The 21,067-nt window shown below is 47.0% G+C and overlaps 10 protein-coding genes across 10 annotated transcripts; 4 read left to right on the top strand and 6 right to left on the bottom strand.

The window, feature by feature from the left end:
• Positions 1-31: 31 nt before the first annotated feature.
• Positions 32-1,097, top strand: N7516_005982 (uncharacterized protein; the record flags this gene model as incomplete). The annotated part of the gene is made up of 2 exons (XM_057218702.1): positions 32-282; positions 386-1,097. The coding sequence occupies 2 exons, from the start codon at positions 32-34 to the stop codon at positions 1,095-1,097; spliced, it is 963 nt and encodes a 320-aa protein (XP_057072793.1).
• Positions 1,098-1,484: 387 nt separating this feature from the next.
• Positions 1,485-2,742, bottom strand: N7516_005981 (porin; the record flags this gene model as incomplete). The annotated part of the gene is made up of 6 exons (XM_057218701.1): positions 1,485-1,634; positions 1,702-2,204; positions 2,370-2,400; positions 2,459-2,547; positions 2,603-2,636; positions 2,695-2,742. 6 exons carry the CDS (start codon positions 2,740-2,742, stop codon positions 1,485-1,487), a joined length of 855 nt encoding a protein of 284 aa, XP_057072792.1.
• A 363-nt stretch (positions 2,743-3,105) lies between these two features.
• On the bottom strand, positions 3,106-5,356 carry N7516_005980 (asparagine synthetase B; the record flags this gene model as incomplete). Its single annotated transcript, XM_057218700.1, has 10 exons — positions 3,106-3,148; positions 3,206-3,310; positions 3,372-4,390; positions 4,441-4,629; positions 4,685-4,833; positions 4,891-4,926; positions 4,986-5,012; positions 5,087-5,112; positions 5,208-5,258; positions 5,331-5,356. 10 exons carry the CDS (start codon positions 5,354-5,356, stop codon positions 3,106-3,108), a joined length of 1,671 nt encoding a protein of 556 aa, XP_057072791.1.
• Positions 5,357-6,660: 1,304 nt separating this feature from the next.
• On the bottom strand, positions 6,661-7,447 carry N7516_005979 (E2 SUMO-conjugating protein UBC9; the record flags this gene model as incomplete). The annotated part of the gene is made up of 4 exons (XM_057218699.1): positions 7,370-7,447; positions 7,123-7,283; positions 7,030-7,053; positions 6,661-6,914 (listed from the first exon to the last, which is right to left on the bottom strand). Exons 1-4 carry the CDS (start codon positions 7,402-7,404, stop codon positions 6,661-6,663), a joined length of 474 nt encoding a protein of 157 aa, XP_057072790.1. The 5' UTR covers positions 7,405-7,447.
• Positions 7,448-9,221: 1,774 nt separating this feature from the next.
• On the top strand, positions 9,222-10,514 carry N7516_005978 (uncharacterized protein; the record flags this gene model as incomplete). The annotated part of the gene is made up of 1 exon (XM_057218698.1): positions 9,222-10,514. The coding sequence occupies one exon, from the start codon at positions 9,222-9,224 to the stop codon at positions 10,512-10,514; it is 1,293 nt and encodes a 430-aa protein (XP_057072789.1).
• Positions 10,515-11,259: 745 nt separating this feature from the next.
• N7516_005977 (uncharacterized protein) lies at positions 11,260-11,520 on the bottom strand (the record flags this gene model as incomplete). The annotated part of the gene is made up of 1 exon (XM_057218697.1): positions 11,260-11,520. One exon carries the CDS (start codon positions 11,518-11,520, stop codon positions 11,260-11,262), a length of 261 nt encoding a protein of 86 aa, XP_057072788.1.
• A 1,092-nt stretch (positions 11,521-12,612) lies between these two features.
• Positions 12,613-13,212, top strand: N7516_005976 (uncharacterized protein; the record flags this gene model as incomplete). Its single annotated transcript, XM_057218696.1, has 1 exon — positions 12,613-13,212. The coding sequence occupies one exon, from the start codon at positions 12,613-12,615 to the stop codon at positions 13,210-13,212; it is 600 nt and encodes a 199-aa protein (XP_057072787.1).
• Positions 13,213-13,891: 679 nt separating this feature from the next.
• N7516_005975 (uncharacterized protein) lies at positions 13,892-15,601 on the bottom strand (the record flags this gene model as incomplete). The annotated part of the gene is made up of 4 exons (XM_057218695.1): positions 13,892-13,990; positions 14,064-14,156; positions 14,214-15,352; positions 15,427-15,601. 4 exons carry the CDS (start codon positions 15,599-15,601, stop codon positions 13,892-13,894), a joined length of 1,506 nt encoding a protein of 501 aa, XP_057072786.1.
• Positions 15,602-17,201: 1,600 nt separating this feature from the next.
• N7516_005974 (uncharacterized protein) lies at positions 17,202-17,450 on the bottom strand (the record flags this gene model as incomplete). The annotated part of the gene is made up of 1 exon (XM_057218694.1): positions 17,202-17,450. One exon carries the CDS (start codon positions 17,448-17,450, stop codon positions 17,202-17,204), a length of 249 nt encoding a protein of 82 aa, XP_057072785.1.
• Positions 17,451-18,834: 1,384 nt separating this feature from the next.
• On the top strand, positions 18,835-19,223 carry N7516_005973 (uncharacterized protein; the record flags this gene model as incomplete). The annotated part of the gene is made up of 2 exons (XM_057218693.1): positions 18,835-18,882; positions 19,008-19,223. The coding sequence occupies 2 exons, from the start codon at positions 18,835-18,837 to the stop codon at positions 19,221-19,223; spliced, it is 264 nt and encodes an 87-aa protein (XP_057072784.1).
• Positions 19,224-21,067: the final 1,844 nt, after the last annotated feature.

The raw sequence follows: 21,067 nt of genomic DNA, 5'->3' as shown, positions 1-21,067 counted from the left end.
TTTCCATGTCACATCCTCTAAATATACCACAATGCCTCCGTCTCGAGTAACAGCAATCCTCTTCCTTCCGCGCGCGACCCTCTCCCCCTCCCCTTCAACCTACCGGGGCATCTCAACCCAACCGCTCCGACCACAATTATACACACGCCAACAACAACCACAGCAACTCCCAAGACCAAAAATATCCTTCTTCTCAACCAGCAACCCATCCCGAGCCCACGAACAAAACTTCTACGAAATCCTCGACGTCCCTATAACCGCGTCAGCAGCGGAGATAAAGAAGTACACTCACACCCACACCCAACAAACCCCCCTCGATCCCTCCAACCCTCCAACCCTCCACCACCAATCCTGTATATATCCCTAATACTTACACAATCCCTAGACAATTCTACGCCCTCTCAATGCACCACCACCCAGACCGCAACCGCACAGACCCAAACGCAAGCCAACGCTTCGCCCGCATATCCGCCGCCTACAACGTCCTCGGCAACGTCTCAAAGCGCGCAGTCTACGACCGCGACCACGGCTTCCACGTCAAGCAACACGCCTCCCCGGGCCAAAGCCACAGCCACCAACACCCGATGGGCAGTCACAGCAGCTACGCCGGGTCGCGACCTGCCAGCGGGCTGAGCAAGCGGCGCTCGGCGTTCCATGGTCCGCCGCCTAGTTTCTATGAGCAGGGTGGGTATGGTGGTACGGGGAGACAGGGGCAGGGTTTCGCGGGTGGTGCTGGGTCGGGGTCGGAATTCGGGACTGGCGCCGGCGCTGGTGCTGGTGCTGGGGCGAAACATGCTGATCCGGAGGATTGGGAGGGGTTTATTCGTCGGAATCCGTTGAATCATTTTAATGCTCGGGGTCACTTTCGGACGCAGGAGGCGGAGGATAGGAGGAGGAGGGAGAGGAGGAGGGAGGCTAGGAGGATTGATGAGGATCGGGTTGAGCGTGAGCCTGGGGTTGATCAGACGATTTCGAGGTTCTTTCTTTGTTCCGGGTGTTTGATTGTTATGCTTGTTGTCGTGGATCTTTGGCGGGCGGTTCCTAAGGTTGTCGATGGGAGGAAGACAAGGAAGCAGAGGGAGATTTTGCCTTCTTGATGGAGTTGTCTCTTACTGTTTCGAGCATACACATTCCTGTAGACGTGTAGTTTCTTGGTATATATGTTGTACATAGTTCAAATACATTGCTGGTTGATGTACTGGTACTCTTGCGTGGCTACAAGCACACCTCGCAGTGTTCTAGATCGTATGAATCGATCGGATTGATCAACAAAGGAAACAGTTGGGTTTGATATACAGAAGTGATCGAGCAGAAAGATCTACGACACACACACACATGGTTATTATCTTGGACGTAACCCCCACCATAATCTTCGTTCTGGTGAATCAGCAAGACAAGTGAACTAATGCCTGAAGTTTACAAATATCTTCCTAAAAGATGGTAGGTCATCTGTCAGGTTCCTGGAAGGCTTGAAATCCAGACGCTTAAGCCTCGAAGGTGAAGCTGGCGCCGACCTTGTGGGCAGCCTGGTTCAGGTTCTGGGTATCGAAGGAGGCACCGAGGCCGAGGGTGACACCAGGGCGGAGCAGGACGTTGTAAGCCAGAGCGGCAATACCACGGTCGTTGATCTTAGCCTAGATTGCGAGAAAATTGCGCGATTAGTCGTGATTCACAACAGGCATATAGACACTTTAAACGAACCTTGGCGAAGGAAGAGGGGTCGAGGCGGTACTTGCTGGCGACCTCGAGGCCGACGGCGTTGCCGGAGGTGGAGTCCCAAGAAGCCTTGGCACCGGCCTCAACCTGAGCGTTGACGCGGTGGTAGTAGCTGGCGGAGAAGAGGGACAGGTTGTTGCTGGCGGTGATGGCAGCGGAGTACTGGGCAACGCTGTAACCGACGGCAGCGGAGTACTTGGTGATGGCGGCCTTGTTGACGTCGTAACCACCCTCAGCACCGACGAGGAAGCCCTCGTGGCCGAGAACGGCGTCGAAGTTGGCGGAGGGGCCGTTAAGGAGATCGAAGAAGGCACGGGCGTTCAGGTTGGGCTGCTTGAAGTACAGGTTGAGCTTGGCACCCTTGGACTGCTTAGCGGGCTGGTACTGGGTCAGGATCTCAGCCTTGAGGCCCTTGGCGATGTTGTTGTCGAGCTCGAGCTTGGTGTCGAGAGCGTTGGCGGTGGTCCAAGCCTGGGTGAGGGTGAGGCCTGATCGCGGTGAGCATATTAGCCTAATCCTGTGCGCCTTTGCATCCGAATAAATCAGTATGGTCACCCGGCGCGCAATTGGAATGCCGCATCCGAACATCAATGGCATGAAACGGGATTTGTGCGCGCCGGGATCGGGAGGTTTTTTGTGGAAGGGGCCTTTACCAGTGGGCGCGTCAACGTATTTGGCCTCGAGCTGTACGCGTAGTAGTTAGCAATCTGCATGGCGTATTTGGAGAAGATATTCAACGAACCTGGCCAGCAATGGGGCCCTCGTGGGCAGACTTGCCCTTAACGGTGAAGGTGACACCGTTGGGGGCCTTGGACTTAACCTCAAGGTTGGCTAAAAGCCTTTCATCAGCTAAAAAATCTTCAAGAAATGATGTGGATAAACAAACCGGCAGCGCCGTGGTAGAAATCCTTGTTCAGGAGCTATTGGGACGAAGTATTAGCCAAGGTTCTGAGTTTTGTTCCCAACAGTTGTGCGTACATCGTTGGTCGCCTTGGCGATATCAGAGAAAGCAGCGGGGGCAGACATGTTGACGAAAGTAGTCTAATTAGAGATGAAGGGGGAAGAGGTGGTTTTATGAAAAGATGAAGAGAGAGGAAGGGAAAGAAGAAGTTGTGATGATGTTGGGGGAACCTAGGGGCTTAGCACGGGTTAGTGGGAGGGCGGTGATTGGCGGTTGCCCGGCTGCCGGGAAAGCCCGCCGGTAATGTTTGGGCAGGGCAGGTCACGTGTTTAGGAAAATACATAAGAAAAAAAAACATTTGAGATCATAACATTATACCATCTCTATACTAGAAGGGTATATGTCTAATCTAATCCAGTGCTATATCTCCAAAGAAAATGCTAAATGAGAAAAGTTCAGATCCTTTTGTTTATACTCTCAAAGACTTTTTACTCCGACTCGTCATACTTCTGGTTGTGGATGGCGATGGCTCTGTAAAGGATGGTTAGAGAAGATGGATTAAATAGGGAATAAAGAATAACAACTCACCTTCCACTGGGGTCGCTCTGCTTGGACCAGGTAGGGGTCCAGCGCTCGACAGTGCCGGCACAGTAAGGAGGGAAGTGCTCATCGAACATGGTACGGTACCAGTATCTATATCCCAGGTTAGTTTTCAACAGTACTTTAAGTTGGAGAAAAATGGTGGGAAACATACGCCTCCTTGGTGTCGGGAACGTCAGTGCCCCATTGGGGCTTAGGGTTCTTCATCATCTCATCGGTGACTTGGCGCTCAGCCTCATCCTTGAGGCCATCAATCCAGCTGTAGCCAACACCATCGCTGAACTGCTCCTTCTGGCGCCAGAGAATCTTGTCAGGCAAGTAGGCAGCGGTCTCAGGCTCATCAGTGGTGTCGAAGGCCTTGCGCAGCATGTGCTTCTCGATACGCTCGGGGGTGATCATCTTGTCTTGGGGATCGACACCCATGCAGGTCTCGAGGAATTCCTTGTCGAGGAAAGGAACACGGGCCTCAAGACCCCACGCGGATGTGGACTTGTTGGCACGGAGGCAGTCAGCCAAGTGCAAGTTCTTCACACGGCGGACAGTCTCCTTATGGAGCTCCTCCTTGTTGGGGGCAGCGTGGAAGTAGAGGTAGCCACCGAAGATCTCGTCGGAACCCTCACCACTCAGAACCATCTTGACACCCATGGCCTTGATCTTACGGGAGAGCAGGTACATGGGAGTAGAGGCACGGATGGTGGTAACATCGTAGGTCTCGAGGTGGTAGATCACGTCAGAGAGAGCATCGAGGCCGTCCTCAACAGTGAAGGTGAAGGGGTGGTGCTTAGTGCCGAGGAACTTGGCGACCTCAATGGCCGCGGTGGTATCGGGGGCACCGGGAAGGCCGATGGAGAATGAGTGCAGCTGCTGGAAGGTGGTGACGGTCGATAGATCATTTTCGTCGTCAATGCCAACCAACTCGCCGTCTGCGTTGACGTTCTGAGGCGCGTTGCGGGCAGCTTCAGCCATGCGGAGCGTCTCGCGCTGGGCGATAGAAGCGACCAAACTGGAGTCGAGACCACCAGACAGCAGAACACCGTAGGGAACCTCGGCCATCAGACGCTTGCGGACGGCCTTCTCGAGGCTGTGGCGGACTACCTTGTAGTCAACAGGGGTCGAGGGGACGTTGGCAGGGTTCCACCACTTGGGCTCGAAGTAGCGGGTCAGGGAGTCGGTCTTGGAATCATAGATGTGGCCGGGGGGAAGGCAATGATGTCGTCGCAGACGGGGTGCAGACACTTGAGCTCAGAGGCAAAGTAGACGGCGCCGGGAGTCGACGAGGACCGGCCAAGGTAGAAGCTGGTGATACCGATGGGGTCACGGGCAGCAACAACACGGTCCTGCTTCTTATCCCAAAGAACCCAAGAGAACATGCCATCAAGGTGCTTGGGGGCATCAAGGCCATACTCCTCATACTAGTATATATCAGCATTTCCACTCTAATTCCAACTCCGTTATATCCTGACGTACCAAGGGAATGATAACTTCACAATCAGAGTGTGTCTTGAAGTCGTACTTGTGGCGAAGGTTCTTGCGAATGAGGCGGTGGTTGTAGATCTCACCGTTGACGGCGAGGGCGAGGGTGCTGTCATCGTTGACGAGGGGCTGGGCACCGGAGTCTAAAAGGATATTGTTAACAAATCGATCTTCATTGATCGTTCACAGGGGCCACATACCAACACCGACAATGCTCAGACGCTCGTGCGCCAGGACTATGTATCGCGCGTTAGTATACCAACACCGACACCGAAGTCATTGCGTGTCAACTCACTAGTGCTCTCGGCGCAGAAGTTTCCACCTGTTGGAGAACTTTTGTTAATCCTTTGATCCCCACATATACTGCGCAATGTTGCAACTCGGGTTGTGACTCACTCCAATCGGGACCGCGATGGCGCACACTATGCGAACACAGGTCAGCGAGATTTCTATAGATTGCGAATTGCGCATTGCAGATTGTAGATTGCAGCGATTGAAAAGTAATGGAGATACTCACGCCTTGGCCATGCGCAAAGCGGTAGGCTTGAACTTTTGCACATCCGGGTGACTATACTCTAGTTAGTATTCCCCGAATCAACATCCCACTAGAGGCGGGGAGTTTGGATAGGATATAACGCACTGGTGGCACGCGAAAATTCCACACATGATGGGCAATTGGGAAGTGTGGTTAGAGATGAAGATCAATTCGGGAGAGAGAAGAAGGGTAACGGAGTAGAATTGACTAATCGTCCGGTTATATGGGGAACCTTAAGAACGGCGATTTTTTTCAATTTTGCCCCGGTGCCTTTCCGGCGGGGCGAGGGGCGATGTCGGCAAGTCTTTGAGTCACCGATAAGATAACAGCCCATGGATAATTGGCTTAGTTAGCATCGACTTATAAGACTTTTTACTCCTGTGGTTAGATATGTGACCATATTAGCGGATTCCTTTTGTCGGGTCATACTATTTATTATTGCTATTTCAGTCTGACAGGGGATCCCTAGAGAGTGAATCGATTCGATGTCACGTGATTAATATACCCCCACCATGAACTATAGCCCTAGCCAAGCCTCTCCTTGACGAAGTGTTACCCTCCATCTATATTCCGGGAACTCATAATGAATATAAAAACGAGGACGTGTAGTCAACGATATCAGAGCGGTATGAGTCACTAAAGGCAAGGCCACACCCGTCTCAATATTAAGACCATGAAGATCTATGTGAGACCCATGAGTGTATCGGTATAAGGGACTCATATATCCCTTCCAGCTCCTTGCTTTAGGTCTCAAAAACAGAATGGGATCGTACCATCCTGGGTCTTTTTTACATACAATGCTAATATGGTGGAAGAGGCGAAGCTACAGCGAGTTGTATTCTAGATTCCAGCCCTTGCCAAATTGGTAGACATGACGCAGTGTTCAACACCCATTTCTACATTTTGAGGATTCCAAATGGGGAAAGGGTTGTCGATATGGGTTCAAGTTCATCAAGTGTAATATGTATACTGGCGTCTTGTTGCTCAAAAATACAAGTTAAATGCAGTTTCCGAAGACCCCCACCTTGGGCTCATTCCATCATCGCAGAGGTATGGATGCTGTGTTGGCCGCTCAAGTGATTTTACCTATGCAGAGCAAATAAGTACGACATTGAATTTCTTCTGCCTTCTGCCAGAGTCATCCTGTACTCAATACATGGGGAGCTTAAACATCGTAGCAAGGAGCATGTATGTGGTATCATTGTTTCTGAATGACCCTAAGCCCAGAAAACGCCATCCATTGGGATATGTAGAAACGCCATGCTCGCGATAGAACAGCAAAACCTGCTCATTTCGTTAAACAGTAAATGCATGATCTTCCCTCAATCTCCCCGGTATCCCATGCTGAAAGAGAGAAAACAAAAAAGTAAATGACCCATGCAGCGCCATCGCTGTTTACGCTTGGGTAACTCAAAAGCCAGATTGGCTGGTATTCCTAGTTGGGCTGGTTTTCCTTCACAACCATGCGAACCCTACGTTCGTATTGAGGACGGTCCTTCTTGAAGAGGTTGTAGGCCTCGGCCTGTGCAGGTGACTCGGGGTTCGGGTCATCCAAGAGATCTTGGATGCCAAGCAAGAGCTGCTTAATAGTGATGGCAGGTCGCCAACCCTCCTCCTCATTCAGAATTGACAGGCAAACCGTTCCGGAAGGGTAGACGTTAGGGTGGAAAAGTGCCGGTGTGAATTTGCCTGGACGGTTTTTGTATTAGTGTTCTGTTGTCATGAGAGATCATAGTGACGGTTCCCAGCAGAAGCTCTCTTCTGGCGAGCTGTCACAAGAGTATATCGCAAAGGAGATACGTACATTTGGGAGGCTTGGTAGGGTATTCTAGAAGCGTGAAAATATCTCGATTAGTATAATGATCTTCAGTAGTCATGGATGTATTGCGCCACTCACCATCGGGGAAAATCAAGTCGATTTTGAAAAGTCCACCTTCCCAGAGAGTGTTAGCCTTCCCTGGAATGGCACATTCCCAGTTCTTCAGGTCCAGGCCACCCTGCGGGGAACGTTTCGGCTTTGCGACAAAGCCAAATGGGTGATCGCGACGCCATTGCTTTCTATAAAATCCACAGAGGTTAGTGCGGGTCAAGGGCGTGGCGCAAGTGGTGCGCAAGTGATGCGCAGAATCGCAGAATCCACTTACCGCTCTTCCTGGAGACGGTTCTGACACAACGACATCTCGGGTGGTGTTCAGCAGGTGAGTAGCTAAAACAGGTTGACTCGCGATGAAGATCAAGCAGCAGAAAGATGAAACTTGGTTTCAAATAAATTGCAGAACACGATGAGCAGTTTAGTGATGGGTAATGAGGGAGGGAGAAAGAGGTGAGGTGATGAGTGGGAAGATTTTAAAGTGGCAATCGTCAAAGCCGGGGAGGTGATAGCAATTGACCTCCCCACGCGAACAATGAGACTGCTTATGTAATAACTACAGGGAACCCGGACCGGGCCTGGCCTTGCCCAGGAACCTGCTAGGAGCCTCACTTCTATTGTTAGCCATAAACCGTTAAAACTGGTTCTGTAGGATATTTTTCTTTTCTGTCTTCTATATGAATATAGAATTTACTATTTTTGTTTGGTGGTCCCAGTATTATATCGTTATTCGACTTCTCGGAGGGTAGTACTGGGTATAACTATGTATATATGGCCATGCCCTTGCGCTTCTCAGCGGCTTGATTGCTATAAACTGATTATACTCATACGAGCTAAAAGCTACCCTGAAAGAGTGAGTCTTAAATTACAGTTACTCTTCTGTATCATGGGCTGCATAGAAAAATCGAGGGCATAGAGGTGGCTATATATCCTACAGTACTACGAAGAATTTGGTGTTGTTACACGGTGCCACATTTATGTCTCTCTTCGGCGTATTGGCGTAAATTGGATAGCTTGCCGTAGTTGATCTAGACAATGATCACGGTGGATTCGATCCCAATTATCTGGAAAATCCGTGGAGTTTGTCATAGCTTCTTCTAGCTCGCCATGGTGGTGAGGATGTTTTGAATAATAGTCCATACCGTGAGGCCCATTCGGATAGCGTTAAGGCAGTGGGGGAAGCGGAATACGTTGGGTAGACCTTACCTATCGCCTCGTCAAACGCAAGCTTCCCAGATAACACTCATTTCTCATAGGAGATATATGGATGTGCATCGCCGAGATCGATTCGGAAGGCTGATAAGGATGTAGCTAGACATGCGGAGTTGTGTTGTTGAAATACAGAGCAAGTAGCCCGTAACCAAGACAAAAAAGAAGGCATAAGCTAGCTACGGAGCAACGATACGAAGATGGGACATCTGGAAAGTGCTCGGCACAGGGGTAGATGGTTGGTATATCAACTCTCCATAGGTGATTCCAGATGCTGCCTTCTTTTGTGAAAGACCTGGCTCGTTATATATATGTTACATATATATAGTTCAAATGAACATTATATATCAACAATATGCATCATGTGCTTGAAATGACCATACCCTAGGATGATGATTCATTCATTCGGGTTACAACCTCTTACGGTATATAATGCTCCGCGGAGATAGATGGAGAAACTGACTGTCAGGTGAGCCTACGAGTTGTCGATTAAGCTACCTAGATATTATGAATGACGTTTAGTTTGAACCAGTAGGAATCAATTATTCCATGATCTATGGAGCAAAACTATCTTATTGGTTTTTTCCAAGACTATGGATTGCACGGATGTGTAAAAAAATGGGGGTATGATCTGGTAAAATAAACCGTATTTTTCAATCTACACCACAAAAGGACTAGACTCCGGTCTTGGCATGTATTCTTTCGGAATCTAGTCCTAGTTTACCTACTCTGTTCCTACAACATCCATTCCTATACGGAGTAGTTACTAATGGATTGACTAGAAAATAAAGTTAAAGACCCCTGGAGTTCTCTTGATGACACCTCTAGCCGATACAACCTGAAAATTTCTAACTCAAATTAAACCTCTTGGAATACGTCTTGTCTAGTCTGCAACATTTGTCTGCAACATTCTCAATATGTCCGCACGAAGTGTTTTCCGGCGTCCAGTTCTCCAGTCGCTAGCCCAAAGGGCTTATGTCTCGGTACCACGAAGGGGAATCACAGCACAACAAAAGCAGATTGTGAAGTCTACCATTCCCGCCCTTCAAGAGTATGGAGTCACGATCACCACCCTCTTTTATAAGCGCTTGCTCGAGAAACATCCGGAGCTTAAGAATATCTTCAATACCGTTCACCAAAATACTGGCGAGCAACCAGCGGCCTTGGCACATGCTGTGTGGGCATATGCGGTTAACATTGACAACCCCGAAGCCCTAAGCACAGCTGTTTCTCGCATCGGACATAAACACGCTAGCTTAGGGGTCATGCCTGCCCACTACCCTATTGTCGGCGAACACCTGCTCGCCGCAATCAAAGACGTCCTCGGGCCCGCCGCTAACGAGCAAGTGCTCGATGCGTGGAAGGCAGCTTACCAGCAACTAGCGGATATTTTTATCAACTTCGAGCAAGAACTTTACGAGCAAGGTGTGAAGACACCCGGCGGATGGAAAGGATGGCGGAAGTTCTACATCTCGAAGAAAACGCTAGAGAGTGACGAAATCATGTCCTTCTATCTCAGCCCGTTGGACAAGGATGCCCTGCCATCCTATCAGCCGGGACAGTTCGTTAGCGTGCGCTGCTACGTGCCCGAACTAGACGTCTACCAGCCCCGTCAGTACAGCCTATCTGACGTGCCGAACCGAGGTCACTTCCGAATTTCCGTCAAACGAGAATTCGCAAGGGATTCGAAGCCGGCTGGCCACATCTCGAACGTGCTTCACGAATCGCTGCCGGAAGGTTCGGAATTGGAATTGAGCATGCCTTTCGGTGATTTCGTTCTTGACATTAACTCCACAACGCCTGCTGTTCTAATCAGTGGAGGGGTGGGGCTCACGCCCATGATGTCTATGTTGAAAACCATCATCAACCAGCAGGGCCAAGCACGGCGAGTCGTCTTCGTCCATGCGGCACGTAATGGTCGCGTCCATGCCATGAAGAATGATCTGGTCCAGATCGTCGCCGAAAACCCATCAGTTAGTCGCATGGTTTTCTATGAAGGTGCCGCTGAGAGCGACGTGCAGGGGGTAGACTATGATCACATAGGCCGGGTGGATTTGTCCAAATTCAAAGAAAAGGCTATTCTTCCGGATGCAGATTATTATATCTGCGGGCCTCAGCCGTTCATGAGTGCTCAAAGCAAGGACCTGGAGGCTTTAGGTGTGGACCCTAAGCGTATTCATATGGAAGTATTTGGATCTCCGCGTGGTTGATTGATCGACAGGACCCGAATCATAGGGGTTTTTACTATCTTATTGTTCCACGGGGATGTTGGTGGAATATGTATGCTGGAGTCGTTGTATTTTACCTATGTTGAGATTAATGTCTGATGGTTAATTAAAATGTTGAGTGCTTAGCATAACCTATACGTCCATTAGTTTGACATCGTTCCTCACGATCCTGACGACTCCCAATCGGCATCAGCCTCGGAATGGGCCTATGTATATATACACATACGATAGGAAATTAGGAGGAGTATTATTACATACGTAACTATCTGGTATGTCTCACGAGCTGCAGACTGGATTACAATATTGCCAGCAGGCCAAGGGAGATGAAGTGCTCCAATGAAATGCAACTGGAAACTAGAAGTAAACCTCTGCTACTCGTGAATGATAGGGCTGTCTAAGCCTAGCCTGGGAAATTATGGATCTCGACTTGTTTTAATGATATACCTAGATAGCGATCTTTTTTTATGAATTATACCTACATTTATATTTCCATGCCCAGGATGCAGCCAGTCAAATTCACGGCTAGGGGTTGATAATATATCGGCTCACTTTGTCAATGTTGCTATATACTTTGTTAAAAGACAGAGTCAAAAGTAAATTAAATCTGAAATGAATCTGAAGTGAATCTGAAGTGAATTTGAAGAAAATTGGCAGATCTCTTGGCCGCAATGGAGACTCCGCAGTCTTGTGCCCTTGCAGCACCATGAACGCCATCATATTAGCGATATCACCCCCAGCCATCTCGGGTAATTCGATACGCGACCACAGACCATTGCCCTGCATTGCTCAGCCGAATAAAGTAAAACCACTGCCCATCTGTAAGGGTACCCCACACAGTGCTATCGGACTGTCCTCGAGCCTTTCCGAAAGGCTTGCCCAAACCATGCATATAGGCCAAGAGCTGCCCTAATTTGGCTCCGGTGGTCTCTTTCTTGGCCTGTAGCACGACCAAATGACAGGCCATATGGTCCCGCTCACCAAAGAACATGGTATAATCTGCTCTTCCAACACACTTGTGTTGTTTGTTTTTTGGTAGTTAATCGGGCCCCATTCAAGTGAGGTTTTGAATTGGAGAGTGACGTTTGGGCCGTAATCCAAGAATCCATCTGCCTTTAGTCTTCCGTTGACCGTAAAAAAGGAGGGCGTCTATTTTGCACCTTGTATGAGCTTCGGTCGGCTTTGAGAAGTGAGCTCTGTAAAAGCGTCGATCCAGGTATCTGTAGATACTTATTAGTATTTTAAAGTACAAGGGATGATGTTTTAGGTACCAAAATCTGGTCTAAGTAAAATAATTCGCCGGGGGAAATGCCATTTTTCCTACCCTTGCAGTTCACTCAGGCCAAAAGGGTTGTTGACGTCTGCCAGTGTCATGTCTGCCGCACTGATGGTGGCGATTTCGGGCTCGAGAGGAGGTTTCTTAATGAATTCTTGTCGTTTCGTGTCGACATCGGGCGACTCTGAGAGTTCGTGTAGGTGGTCTCACCATCTTTTCCATACGTTCGACACATTCGCCAGCGATGGCATTTTGATACAACGCAGTAGATGAGGTTTTGTAATGAAGAGAGAGAGAAAAGTAGATTCAAGTAAAAGTTGAAAAGTACAAAGGGAAAGTGCCTACTCCGAAGCTCACTTAAGACAAGAACCCCTATTATAGATAATTATGAAGTCATATAATATTTTTATACAAGAAACAAGAATATGATGTTTTAAACAGAGCACCTGGGCACTTTCTTTCAATGAGTCACTACTACTCTGCCCTAGCCAGAAATAGTCCACTCATGGCCTTTACCTACAAGATCAAGAACAAAGGCATTCATGTATTACCCAAGATAACAAAGAAAGTCTATAAAGCCTTCCATAAAGATACTAGTCATCAAAAATGATTGATAATAAGGATTGGTCCTCGACAAAGGCTTTATCCAACAACAAAAGTTTGCCGGCAGATGCCAACACACTTTGAATCTCATCCGAGGAGTATAAAAGACTGTTTAATCCTCTCATGTACTTATCTCATCCACACTCATTAGCCCTCAGTCAAACTCATCCCAAAACTAAATACTATCATCTATCATCTATCATCATGTGTCATTCCATTATCTATTACTATGCCCTATGCCGGCACCTAGACCAGGATACAACCCATCAAATCGCGTGCCACAATGCCTTCATAACAGGCTACAAGTGCACCGAAGAGCCACGGACCAATTCATATTTCTCCCTTATAGGAAATTGTCTGCAATGCAAGCTTAACCATCTAATGCTACGCCATTCTACCTTCCGCGAATGGAGGAGAGAAGATCTTCTGGAAGCACTAAACGATGCATACCAGTATAGCGATGAGGATGACTGGACTACAGATGACAGCGATGCCGAGGAACTTGATATGGAAACTTTGTTCTCCCAGTCTCCTGCCTTGATCCGTAGAAATCCCACTGGTCGAGATGAGAACGAAGAGACCCGTGCGTCCTTCCACGGTGGTCCGGCACGCACGCCAGACATAGTACAACAGTCCTCACAGCACTTATCTTCTGTCGCTTTGGTTGAACATACTGATGATGACGAAGATGATGGAGAGGAGTACGTCTACGGAGATTCTGTGCAGCCACCTCAGCCTCGGAGTCGGGTCCACCGGAGCTGGCGCTCGTGGATTCCCCTTCCTAGTAGGTTGATGCACAACTAGCAGAATCCTTCGTATAACTATGGCGTTTGTCACTGATGACTCTATGGGAGACACAGACCTTTTACTCAGTGCCTCTAAGCCGAAGGAGTATCGCCGGACTTGGAGTTCCTTGATTTCCCTTCCTCCTAAGAAGGTATGGGACAATAGATTAATAGATCAGAGTAGCGGGATGGCGGTTTTGACCGGAGTTTTTGAGGTTTCATAGGGAACTGGATCGCTTACTGTCGGGATACTTCATAGTCTGCGTTTTGTCTTACTTTTTAGAGATCATTTTGGAGAACATTGCAATGAGACTTTACTAGAGCAACATCAAATGTAATCGAACATTATCATTAACATTAACATAGCTAAGTACACGAAAGGGTATGAACATAAGCAATTGGCCATGTAAACCCTCGGTCCGACTCCTCAGTTGGAGAAAAACCATTGCGTACCTGGTATTCGCGCACATTCACGGCCTATTGTGTGTGCAATAGCCGCGAATGCCCAAATAACAAACGATGGACATGTCATAGCGTACATAAAAGGACACAAACAAGGACAATTAGTCCATGTAAACCCCCGGTCCAACTCCTCAGTCGGAGAAAAACCATTGAGTACTTGGTATTCGCGCACATTCACGGCCTATTGTATGCGCAATAGTCGAGAATGCCCAAATAACAAACACAAACGAGGACAATTAGTCCGTGTAAATCCCCCGATCGAACTTCTCAAGATCGAAAAATCGCGCAGTGATTGTGTTACCGTTGAAAATCCGGCCTTCGAGCGCATTCACGGCCTATCGGAGATGCAATAGTCAGTAATGTACAAACTAACATTTGAACCAAGGTGAAGATCTCTCAAAAGCTTACCCGTAGACCAGACAAGGGGTGCTTGAATTTGACAAAGACAGGGACTGGGGTTCCGACGTCGCGAGCGATAAAGACTCGCTCCACGTCTCCATACTAGAGCCCCTCAAGTTAGCAAAAGCCCCAAAAGTCCATTGACGAAAGGAAACGTACCTTGTCACTACACTCCTGTCCAATCTCCTGCATCAAACCACCATTTTGACTCCCTTCCATCTCGGCATCCAGGTCCATGCCATCTAACATGCCAAGTAGTTTGACCACTTCGCTCATAGGACCGAACTTGCTGGTGTCATATTCACCCTTCTTCTGGCTTCCGATGATTTTACCTCGTCCAGCAGGCGTGACAAAGCCCCCACCCTCGGAGTCTGGTCGCTTCTTTCGCTTCTCAAGCTTGACTTGCAGCGGCTTCACCATACCAGAACCAGTAGCGCCGAGGCCGGATCCCTTGTTCCAGCCCCACTTGGAAAGCATTCGTTCCCCGAAATTCGGTTGGCCGGGACGAAGTGATCGTGGCGCGGACTCATCCGGTTCTTCCTCATCTGTCGGGTGCTCTTGCGCCAATAAGGCTTCAAGTTCGGCTTCGGAGGCTGGGATGTCTTCTGGGGGTGGAGGTAGAGTGTATCGGACTGGGGCGCGGGAGATGGTTGCGGAGCTAGGTTGGAAGGCATCAAGGGGGCGTGATGGCTGGGGAGGTATGACTTGTCCTAATGCTGCGCGGCGAGCAAATGCATCGTCACCAGATGGGTCATTGGGGATAGAAGCTGCTGGTGGCACATCATTAAGATTAGTCGGCGGCGCAAAGTTTCTTGGAGGCACAAATTGTCCTAGTTTCTTTTTAGTCTGGGCGTCGTCACTAATCGCAAAAGACCCGAACATACGCATGTTTGGCTCATCATAATCCTCGCTCTCGGAATATCTGCTCGGTGAGCGCTTTCTGACGTGCCCATACAAGACATCCTCCCACGCGCCAATCTCAGCCTTCCCCGCGTCATTGTGGCGGTATTCTTGGTAATTGGTAGGTCGAGAAGTGTCGTAGATATCATCCCAATTTTGGACAGCTGGTGCCTCAAAGTTCTTCTTGCGCTTCTTTCTTCCGCCACGCTGTGGCTTCTCTCGCGCGTACTCATAATCGTCATCTTCCAAAGCAGTCCAATCAGCCAAGGTGCTCTTCGTCGGTACCGAAGGGTTACCTGGGGGCTGTAGCTGTGGTACTGCTTTGGGGAAAGTATGTTTCGGTTTGGGTTTCTGAGCAGAGAGCTGTGGTCTCTTGGTGGGTTGGAACCGGAGGGAAGCTATGAAAAAAAAGGAAGAGATAATCAGCATGTGCTACTTCATGCATGAGAAAGTCAAAGGGTAAATTAAATACCAGGATTCAGGTGTTGCTTTTTGGCGGCCGCAGCGTCATCAGGTTGGGGTTCGGTCTCCGACTGTTTGAAGACAACAGGAGCACGAGATATGATTCCAGGTGTGTCCGAAGATGAATTAAGTAAGTTTGCATAGAGTGAGATGCCCCCTTTTGGAGGGGTAGGTTCAGAAGCCATGGCTGTTGTGATGGTAAGAGTGTGTCGACGGCCTGAGAACGTCGGCACCGATTAAGTACGAGACCGCGACGACCGCGATAAGACGGTATCTCTTGGGGTCCGTGCGTCTAAATGCCTTATTTTACAGGGTTGATGCCTTAATATGCTTTTGTAGACCGCCTACATAGCCGTGCCAAGCGCCCAACAGTACCTTTTGTATAGGTAATTCATACAAAAGATACCTAATTTATAGATCTTGCATCCTGCGAGAATACTGCATCATTTGAGGCGCACCAACACCCGGAAGGTGTGTTGGGCGCTTGGCACGGCTATTCAGTATAGCATGCTTGCTTGCTTGTTCCCTTGTTTCTTACAAACGGAGCCTTTGTTTAGATGGTTTTTTCAGAGTATATAACCCCTGGTTTGTTAGTTACGAATAAATCATGTTCCTCTTCAACTTTTCCCCCTTGTTGTACTATCGACTACAACAAGACCCATCAAAGCCCCAGCGTTAACGGCCTTCCCTACCATACAAATCATCGAACTGAAGCTATAAGGATCGCAAAGGGTGCAGAACTGATCTCCCTTTTCCCTTTGCCCCTTTGCAGTGATAGGTACCCCCGGTGTTCACAATGGGTTGAATGTGGAGCAGAATTATGGGTTCTTAACACTGAGTGAGAACTTAGAAGATGGGGCTGGTTTCACGACACAACTTGCTAGAGTTAATTAGACATCCCCCCAGTGCTGCCTGCTATGCTATCAATAACCCCATGGCCCAATTAGACCTTACCGCATCCATAGGGTGTTCACCTACACATAACCAAAGAGATCAATGAAAAACAACCACATCAAGCCATAACTTCCAATAGAGTTATCCCTGTAACCCAGGATAATCCCCTTGAAGAACTCCCTTATCCATCGTCAAAGATGCAAGTCACTGGTGATGCTTAGGCTCGACGATGTCGAGACAATGAATGGCATGTTTACCTCAATTGGGACTGGAGGTTCTTCACCGACCATGCCATTCACTATTATCATCGACCAAGTGAATTTAGTCAAAGGTAAAGGCAATCCAGTGATGTCACTGTTAATGCTGGACGCTTTGGGATATAGAAACTAAAATCACAATTATCTAAACAGACAGACATCTGAGGCTATCCCCAATCCCGAAACGGCATATCCATTACATCAGTTATCCTGGAGTCGACGCTGAAGAATGCCTGGAATAATTAATATGAAATCGTTGAAGCTATGAGGACTTGGTGACATGCCTGTGGACAGACCTAGGCAATCTACCAAATATCTGCCTTGTCTAGTATTTCAATCAATGCTGCCATGACATGGATGATATCAACAGATCTAACGAGGAACGTAAACTTTCCCCGTTTTCTGGACATTCCTTCTGTTAGGATAATGAGATAATCATGTCTTCCATACGACCCAGTGTTACTTGCACTCCAGTGGATTCAGATAACTAATATAGACCAAGACCCAGTTCCGACCCTATCAGGAATATATGCCTCCATTCTCATGGGACTCCTATTAGCATCATCCCAAGTACATTGATAGTGGCCTTCAATGGATTTGTGTACGTCCGCCAAATGATCTCCTCGAAAATTGATTATAGTACTGTTTCCCTTTTGTCAACTTGTAATTCCGAATGGATAACAGCTAGAACATCATCATCTTGGTCCGCAACATCTGAGTCAAGCAAAGGATAATCCTTGTGCTGGCAGACGTAAATGTCGTTCGTATGTAAATTGGCGTCCGGGACAGAATTATTGGCAACGCCATCATCGAAGACGCCTGGACGCCAGAGTTCAAGGACAGACATGACATGAGCGTTGCAGCCGACCCGTTGGACTTGCATTATAAGTTTTGGTCGGAAGTGAAGCTTTTGGCTGGTCTTTTCCGGAGCGGGACGAGCCAAATGAATCAATGTGTAGGTCGTATCGTTCGGTGTGTGAGTACTGCAGGGCTGGATTGGAACACTTCTAAATTGAGGTATAGAAGCTTGACCAACCGTTCCTCGCAATCACTGTCGTTACTATATTCGAGTGACTCAGTATCTCTCATATCAGTGTGCATAGCAAGACCATAGTTAGGGAGCTTACCGAGCTTTCCAAGTCGAATTTTGAACAGTTAGGTAGTGTGGCCTTATATCATGTTCATGAAGAGAATTTGAAATACCGCGGCTAGTTAGACCGAAGATTTTAGGTAAACTAGAATCAGCTTATTCAAACACCCACATCTACCATGGATATACTTGCCGCATCTAGGACTATATTCTCCCTCTATGCGAATAGTAGAATCCCTCTGCCTATAATCCAGTCAATTTCTCGGGGTTCGGTGTTCGGTAGCGTCTCAGTGTTCGGCAGACAGATCAAACTGGGTTCTAGGCCGAGTTTCAAGCTTGAAGTTTTAAATCAACTATACAGTAAAACCTACTTACAACGATATATTCTAGACAGAGCAGAAACTTCGTTATATCCAGAAGTTGCCATACATTAAATACATATTGTTGAGCATAGCATAACCTGTTGTAAAGATTACTACTAGGCGGGGAGAAAGCAGAAGAATAACCATGAATTTATTAATTCATTAAAGCTAGAAATGCAGGGGTTTATATACCCTATTAAAAACATCTGGACAAAGGCTCATTGAGCCTCATTCTATAGCAAACAATCTAGCAAATAGCAAACATCCATGCATGGGATTATTGTTCAACACATATTTCTTGTTTACATACAAATGTAGGTCACAAAAAAACTCCTAATATCGCTTGCTTCTATTTCCCTTACTTCAATTAACCTCTATAAATCCAGGGCTTTTATCCACTGTATTATCCTTATTAAACTCTCTAAGGAACTCACAAAGAATTATATTATTAATATTATTAGAGATTCGGCCGGTTGTGACAGCTTCAATTCCTAGAAATGTCCATAGGAATAGTTACGTAACCTGCTTATTAAGCCTTCTAAGTCTAAAATAAGGCAGAATTCAACCATATTAAGGCATCCATTTACAATCTCTCCGCCTCCGCCAAGGCACCACCACCATTTACGATCACCGTGACCATCCATCCTTGCCTCTTTTGCATATAGTTGCTTTTTTTTTCTCTTGGTTCTCAAATTTACTTGATTGTGCCATTCTTAAGAGTGACACTTCCATTTAAACAAGCTTGGCCTGCAAAGGTGAGCCTGAGGATAGCTCAAGCCTACATCAAAGTCAGACACAACATACCCGTGAACGCAATGGCCCAACCAAGGCCAAATCCCAAAGCATTAGGCAAGCCAAAAGGAGTATGTACACTGCATTGCAGATACCAATCTAAACACTATCAGCCCACTTAATTTCTTGGCTAAACTGTCCAATTTTCCGTCTATTTTCGTATTAAATGATTCCTCCAATACTAATCTTGATCCAGTCTCTCAATGCTCCTATTGCAGCTTTTACAATGGCTGTCCTCCTTTGTTCATACTGCATTAGCTCTATCCGCACTGCGCGGCGAGACGCCCAGACCCAAGCTCCGGGGCCCGGTTCTTATCAGCGAGCTACGCCATTTGATAGAAAAGACGAGTCCTGGGTTCAACAAGCACTTGATGAAAGTCGAGCGCAGAATAGTGGCAAGGGACGGCCTTGAGTTGTACCTATGTTGAATGGTGCTTTTGTACATGAATGATATGGATTGAATCCACTATAGCAGTGTTTGATAAAAGTTTGTAATACCAACATGTAGAATTATTCTTGCTAACTATATAGGTGGGGACAAACCAGATTCAACTGGAAATAACATCTGCGTCTTCATATTCAATCAGAATTTTCAGTGTATGAATGATCATGCACCGGGAGTCTAAGTGTATTGACAACCCAGTTCAATCTTGAAATTGTTCATCATGCGAATAGTGAAGGGATATGTGAGGTGTCCAAAGGAATTGCAAGGTGCGTAAGAATAAACACGGGCGATGAGACTATATAGGCACATCTAGTTGCCTTTGAATATATCAAAAAAAGCCAATGGCATACATAATTAGTTGAATGCAAGTTAGGTTAAGTGATCCTGATCAAAATCGACATCTGTTGATCTGAGATTGATCCTCAAAGTGATAACATTAAACACTTGAGAGACATGTACAATCTGATGATTGTCGAGGAAAAAAGTGTGAAGGGAGAAGTGGAAAGGGAAGAAGGAAAAAAATAATTGCGGCATATTTAAATAGTGTGTCACGTGGCTGCCCCATATATTTGCACAACCACTCTACTTTCAGCGTGGGCAGCATTTTATTCAACACATATCAGCGTCAAGTTCGAAGATTTTGAAGTCCGCCAATTTAACTCTAGTATAAAAGCTGTGCCTTTCATTTAACTATAGGAAGGTTTGTATCATTCTGAATCTACTTTAATCATGGTTTATATACGAACATTGCTTCAACTAGATTTGAAGCAATATACATAAAAGTATAGACTAACTCATGTTGACCTCCATATGAGGTTGAAGGATTATAGCTTGCGTTCTCAATTTTAAATGCCTGGACATTCCCATTGTTCTATTCACCCAATTTCTACTCAAGTGTCTCTCTCTTTCCCACTTGTCTCTTCTCAATTATTTCTCCTTCCCATATGTCTTTTGTTTTTTTCAATATGGCATCAGTCAAAAACTCCTCCTTGTTTTGCAAGGCAGTGAGTGGAAATTTTAAGGAGGATTGTTTCTTAGATGTCATTGTCTGCCAGAACATGGCTCTTAAGGCACACCGCGCCATTATCTAGTATCTACAGTGTACACACAGTCTTATTTTTTTTCGCTGTCGCTCTTAAACATGGCTTTAAGAGATGTTCAGTGTCCAATAGTCTCAGTTTCTTACATGTACTTTTTCAAAGAATCCATCAGCGGGATCAATTCACTCGACGATGACTCGGAGACCATCGGACGAGTCCTCTGCTTTCTCTACCAGTAGACTTACAATGACAATGGTCAGGATGTGAAGCCAAAAGGCAACCGCCAGGCAACTCTGGGAACCCGACAAACAAGCCTGGACATAGAAAGATCTCTGTTTCCAACCCACTCTCTGTCAGCAGCTTTTTGCATGGATCAGAGACTACTACATGACACCATCGTTCCCCAAAATTCGCTCTCCCAGTCTTCTCGGTCTTCTCACGAATGTTATTTCTGACAACATCTATAAACTTTGCTGCAACAATGAAATCGTTGAGCTTCTCAAGGATCATGGCCAACTCGGATCTCTCATTATTTCGAGAATAGTGTCTATTGGCAAGTCCTTTATCAATGACTGCGAAGCACGCTTTAACGTGACCATGGAAGCGGGAGAGTTTCCTCACATGGGTTTTTTTTCCATTGTGAGAACTGTCAGGCTCGACATGAAAGTTGACATCAATCTGCCATTTTCAAAAGCATTCTCGCTACTTTCAAATCATCACAAAGTTGAAATAACCACAATTTCAAATAAAACACCAGTACAAAGAGTGGAA

Source organism: Penicillium verrucosum, assembly GCF_028828655.1.
Source record: "Penicillium verrucosum strain IBT 35672 chromosome Unknown utg000002l_segment0_segment0, whole genome shotgun sequence".
Lineage (NCBI taxonomy): Eukaryota > Fungi > Ascomycota > Eurotiomycetes > Eurotiales > Aspergillaceae > Penicillium > Penicillium verrucosum.
This window is presented reverse-complemented; position numbering and strand designations above follow the sequence as displayed.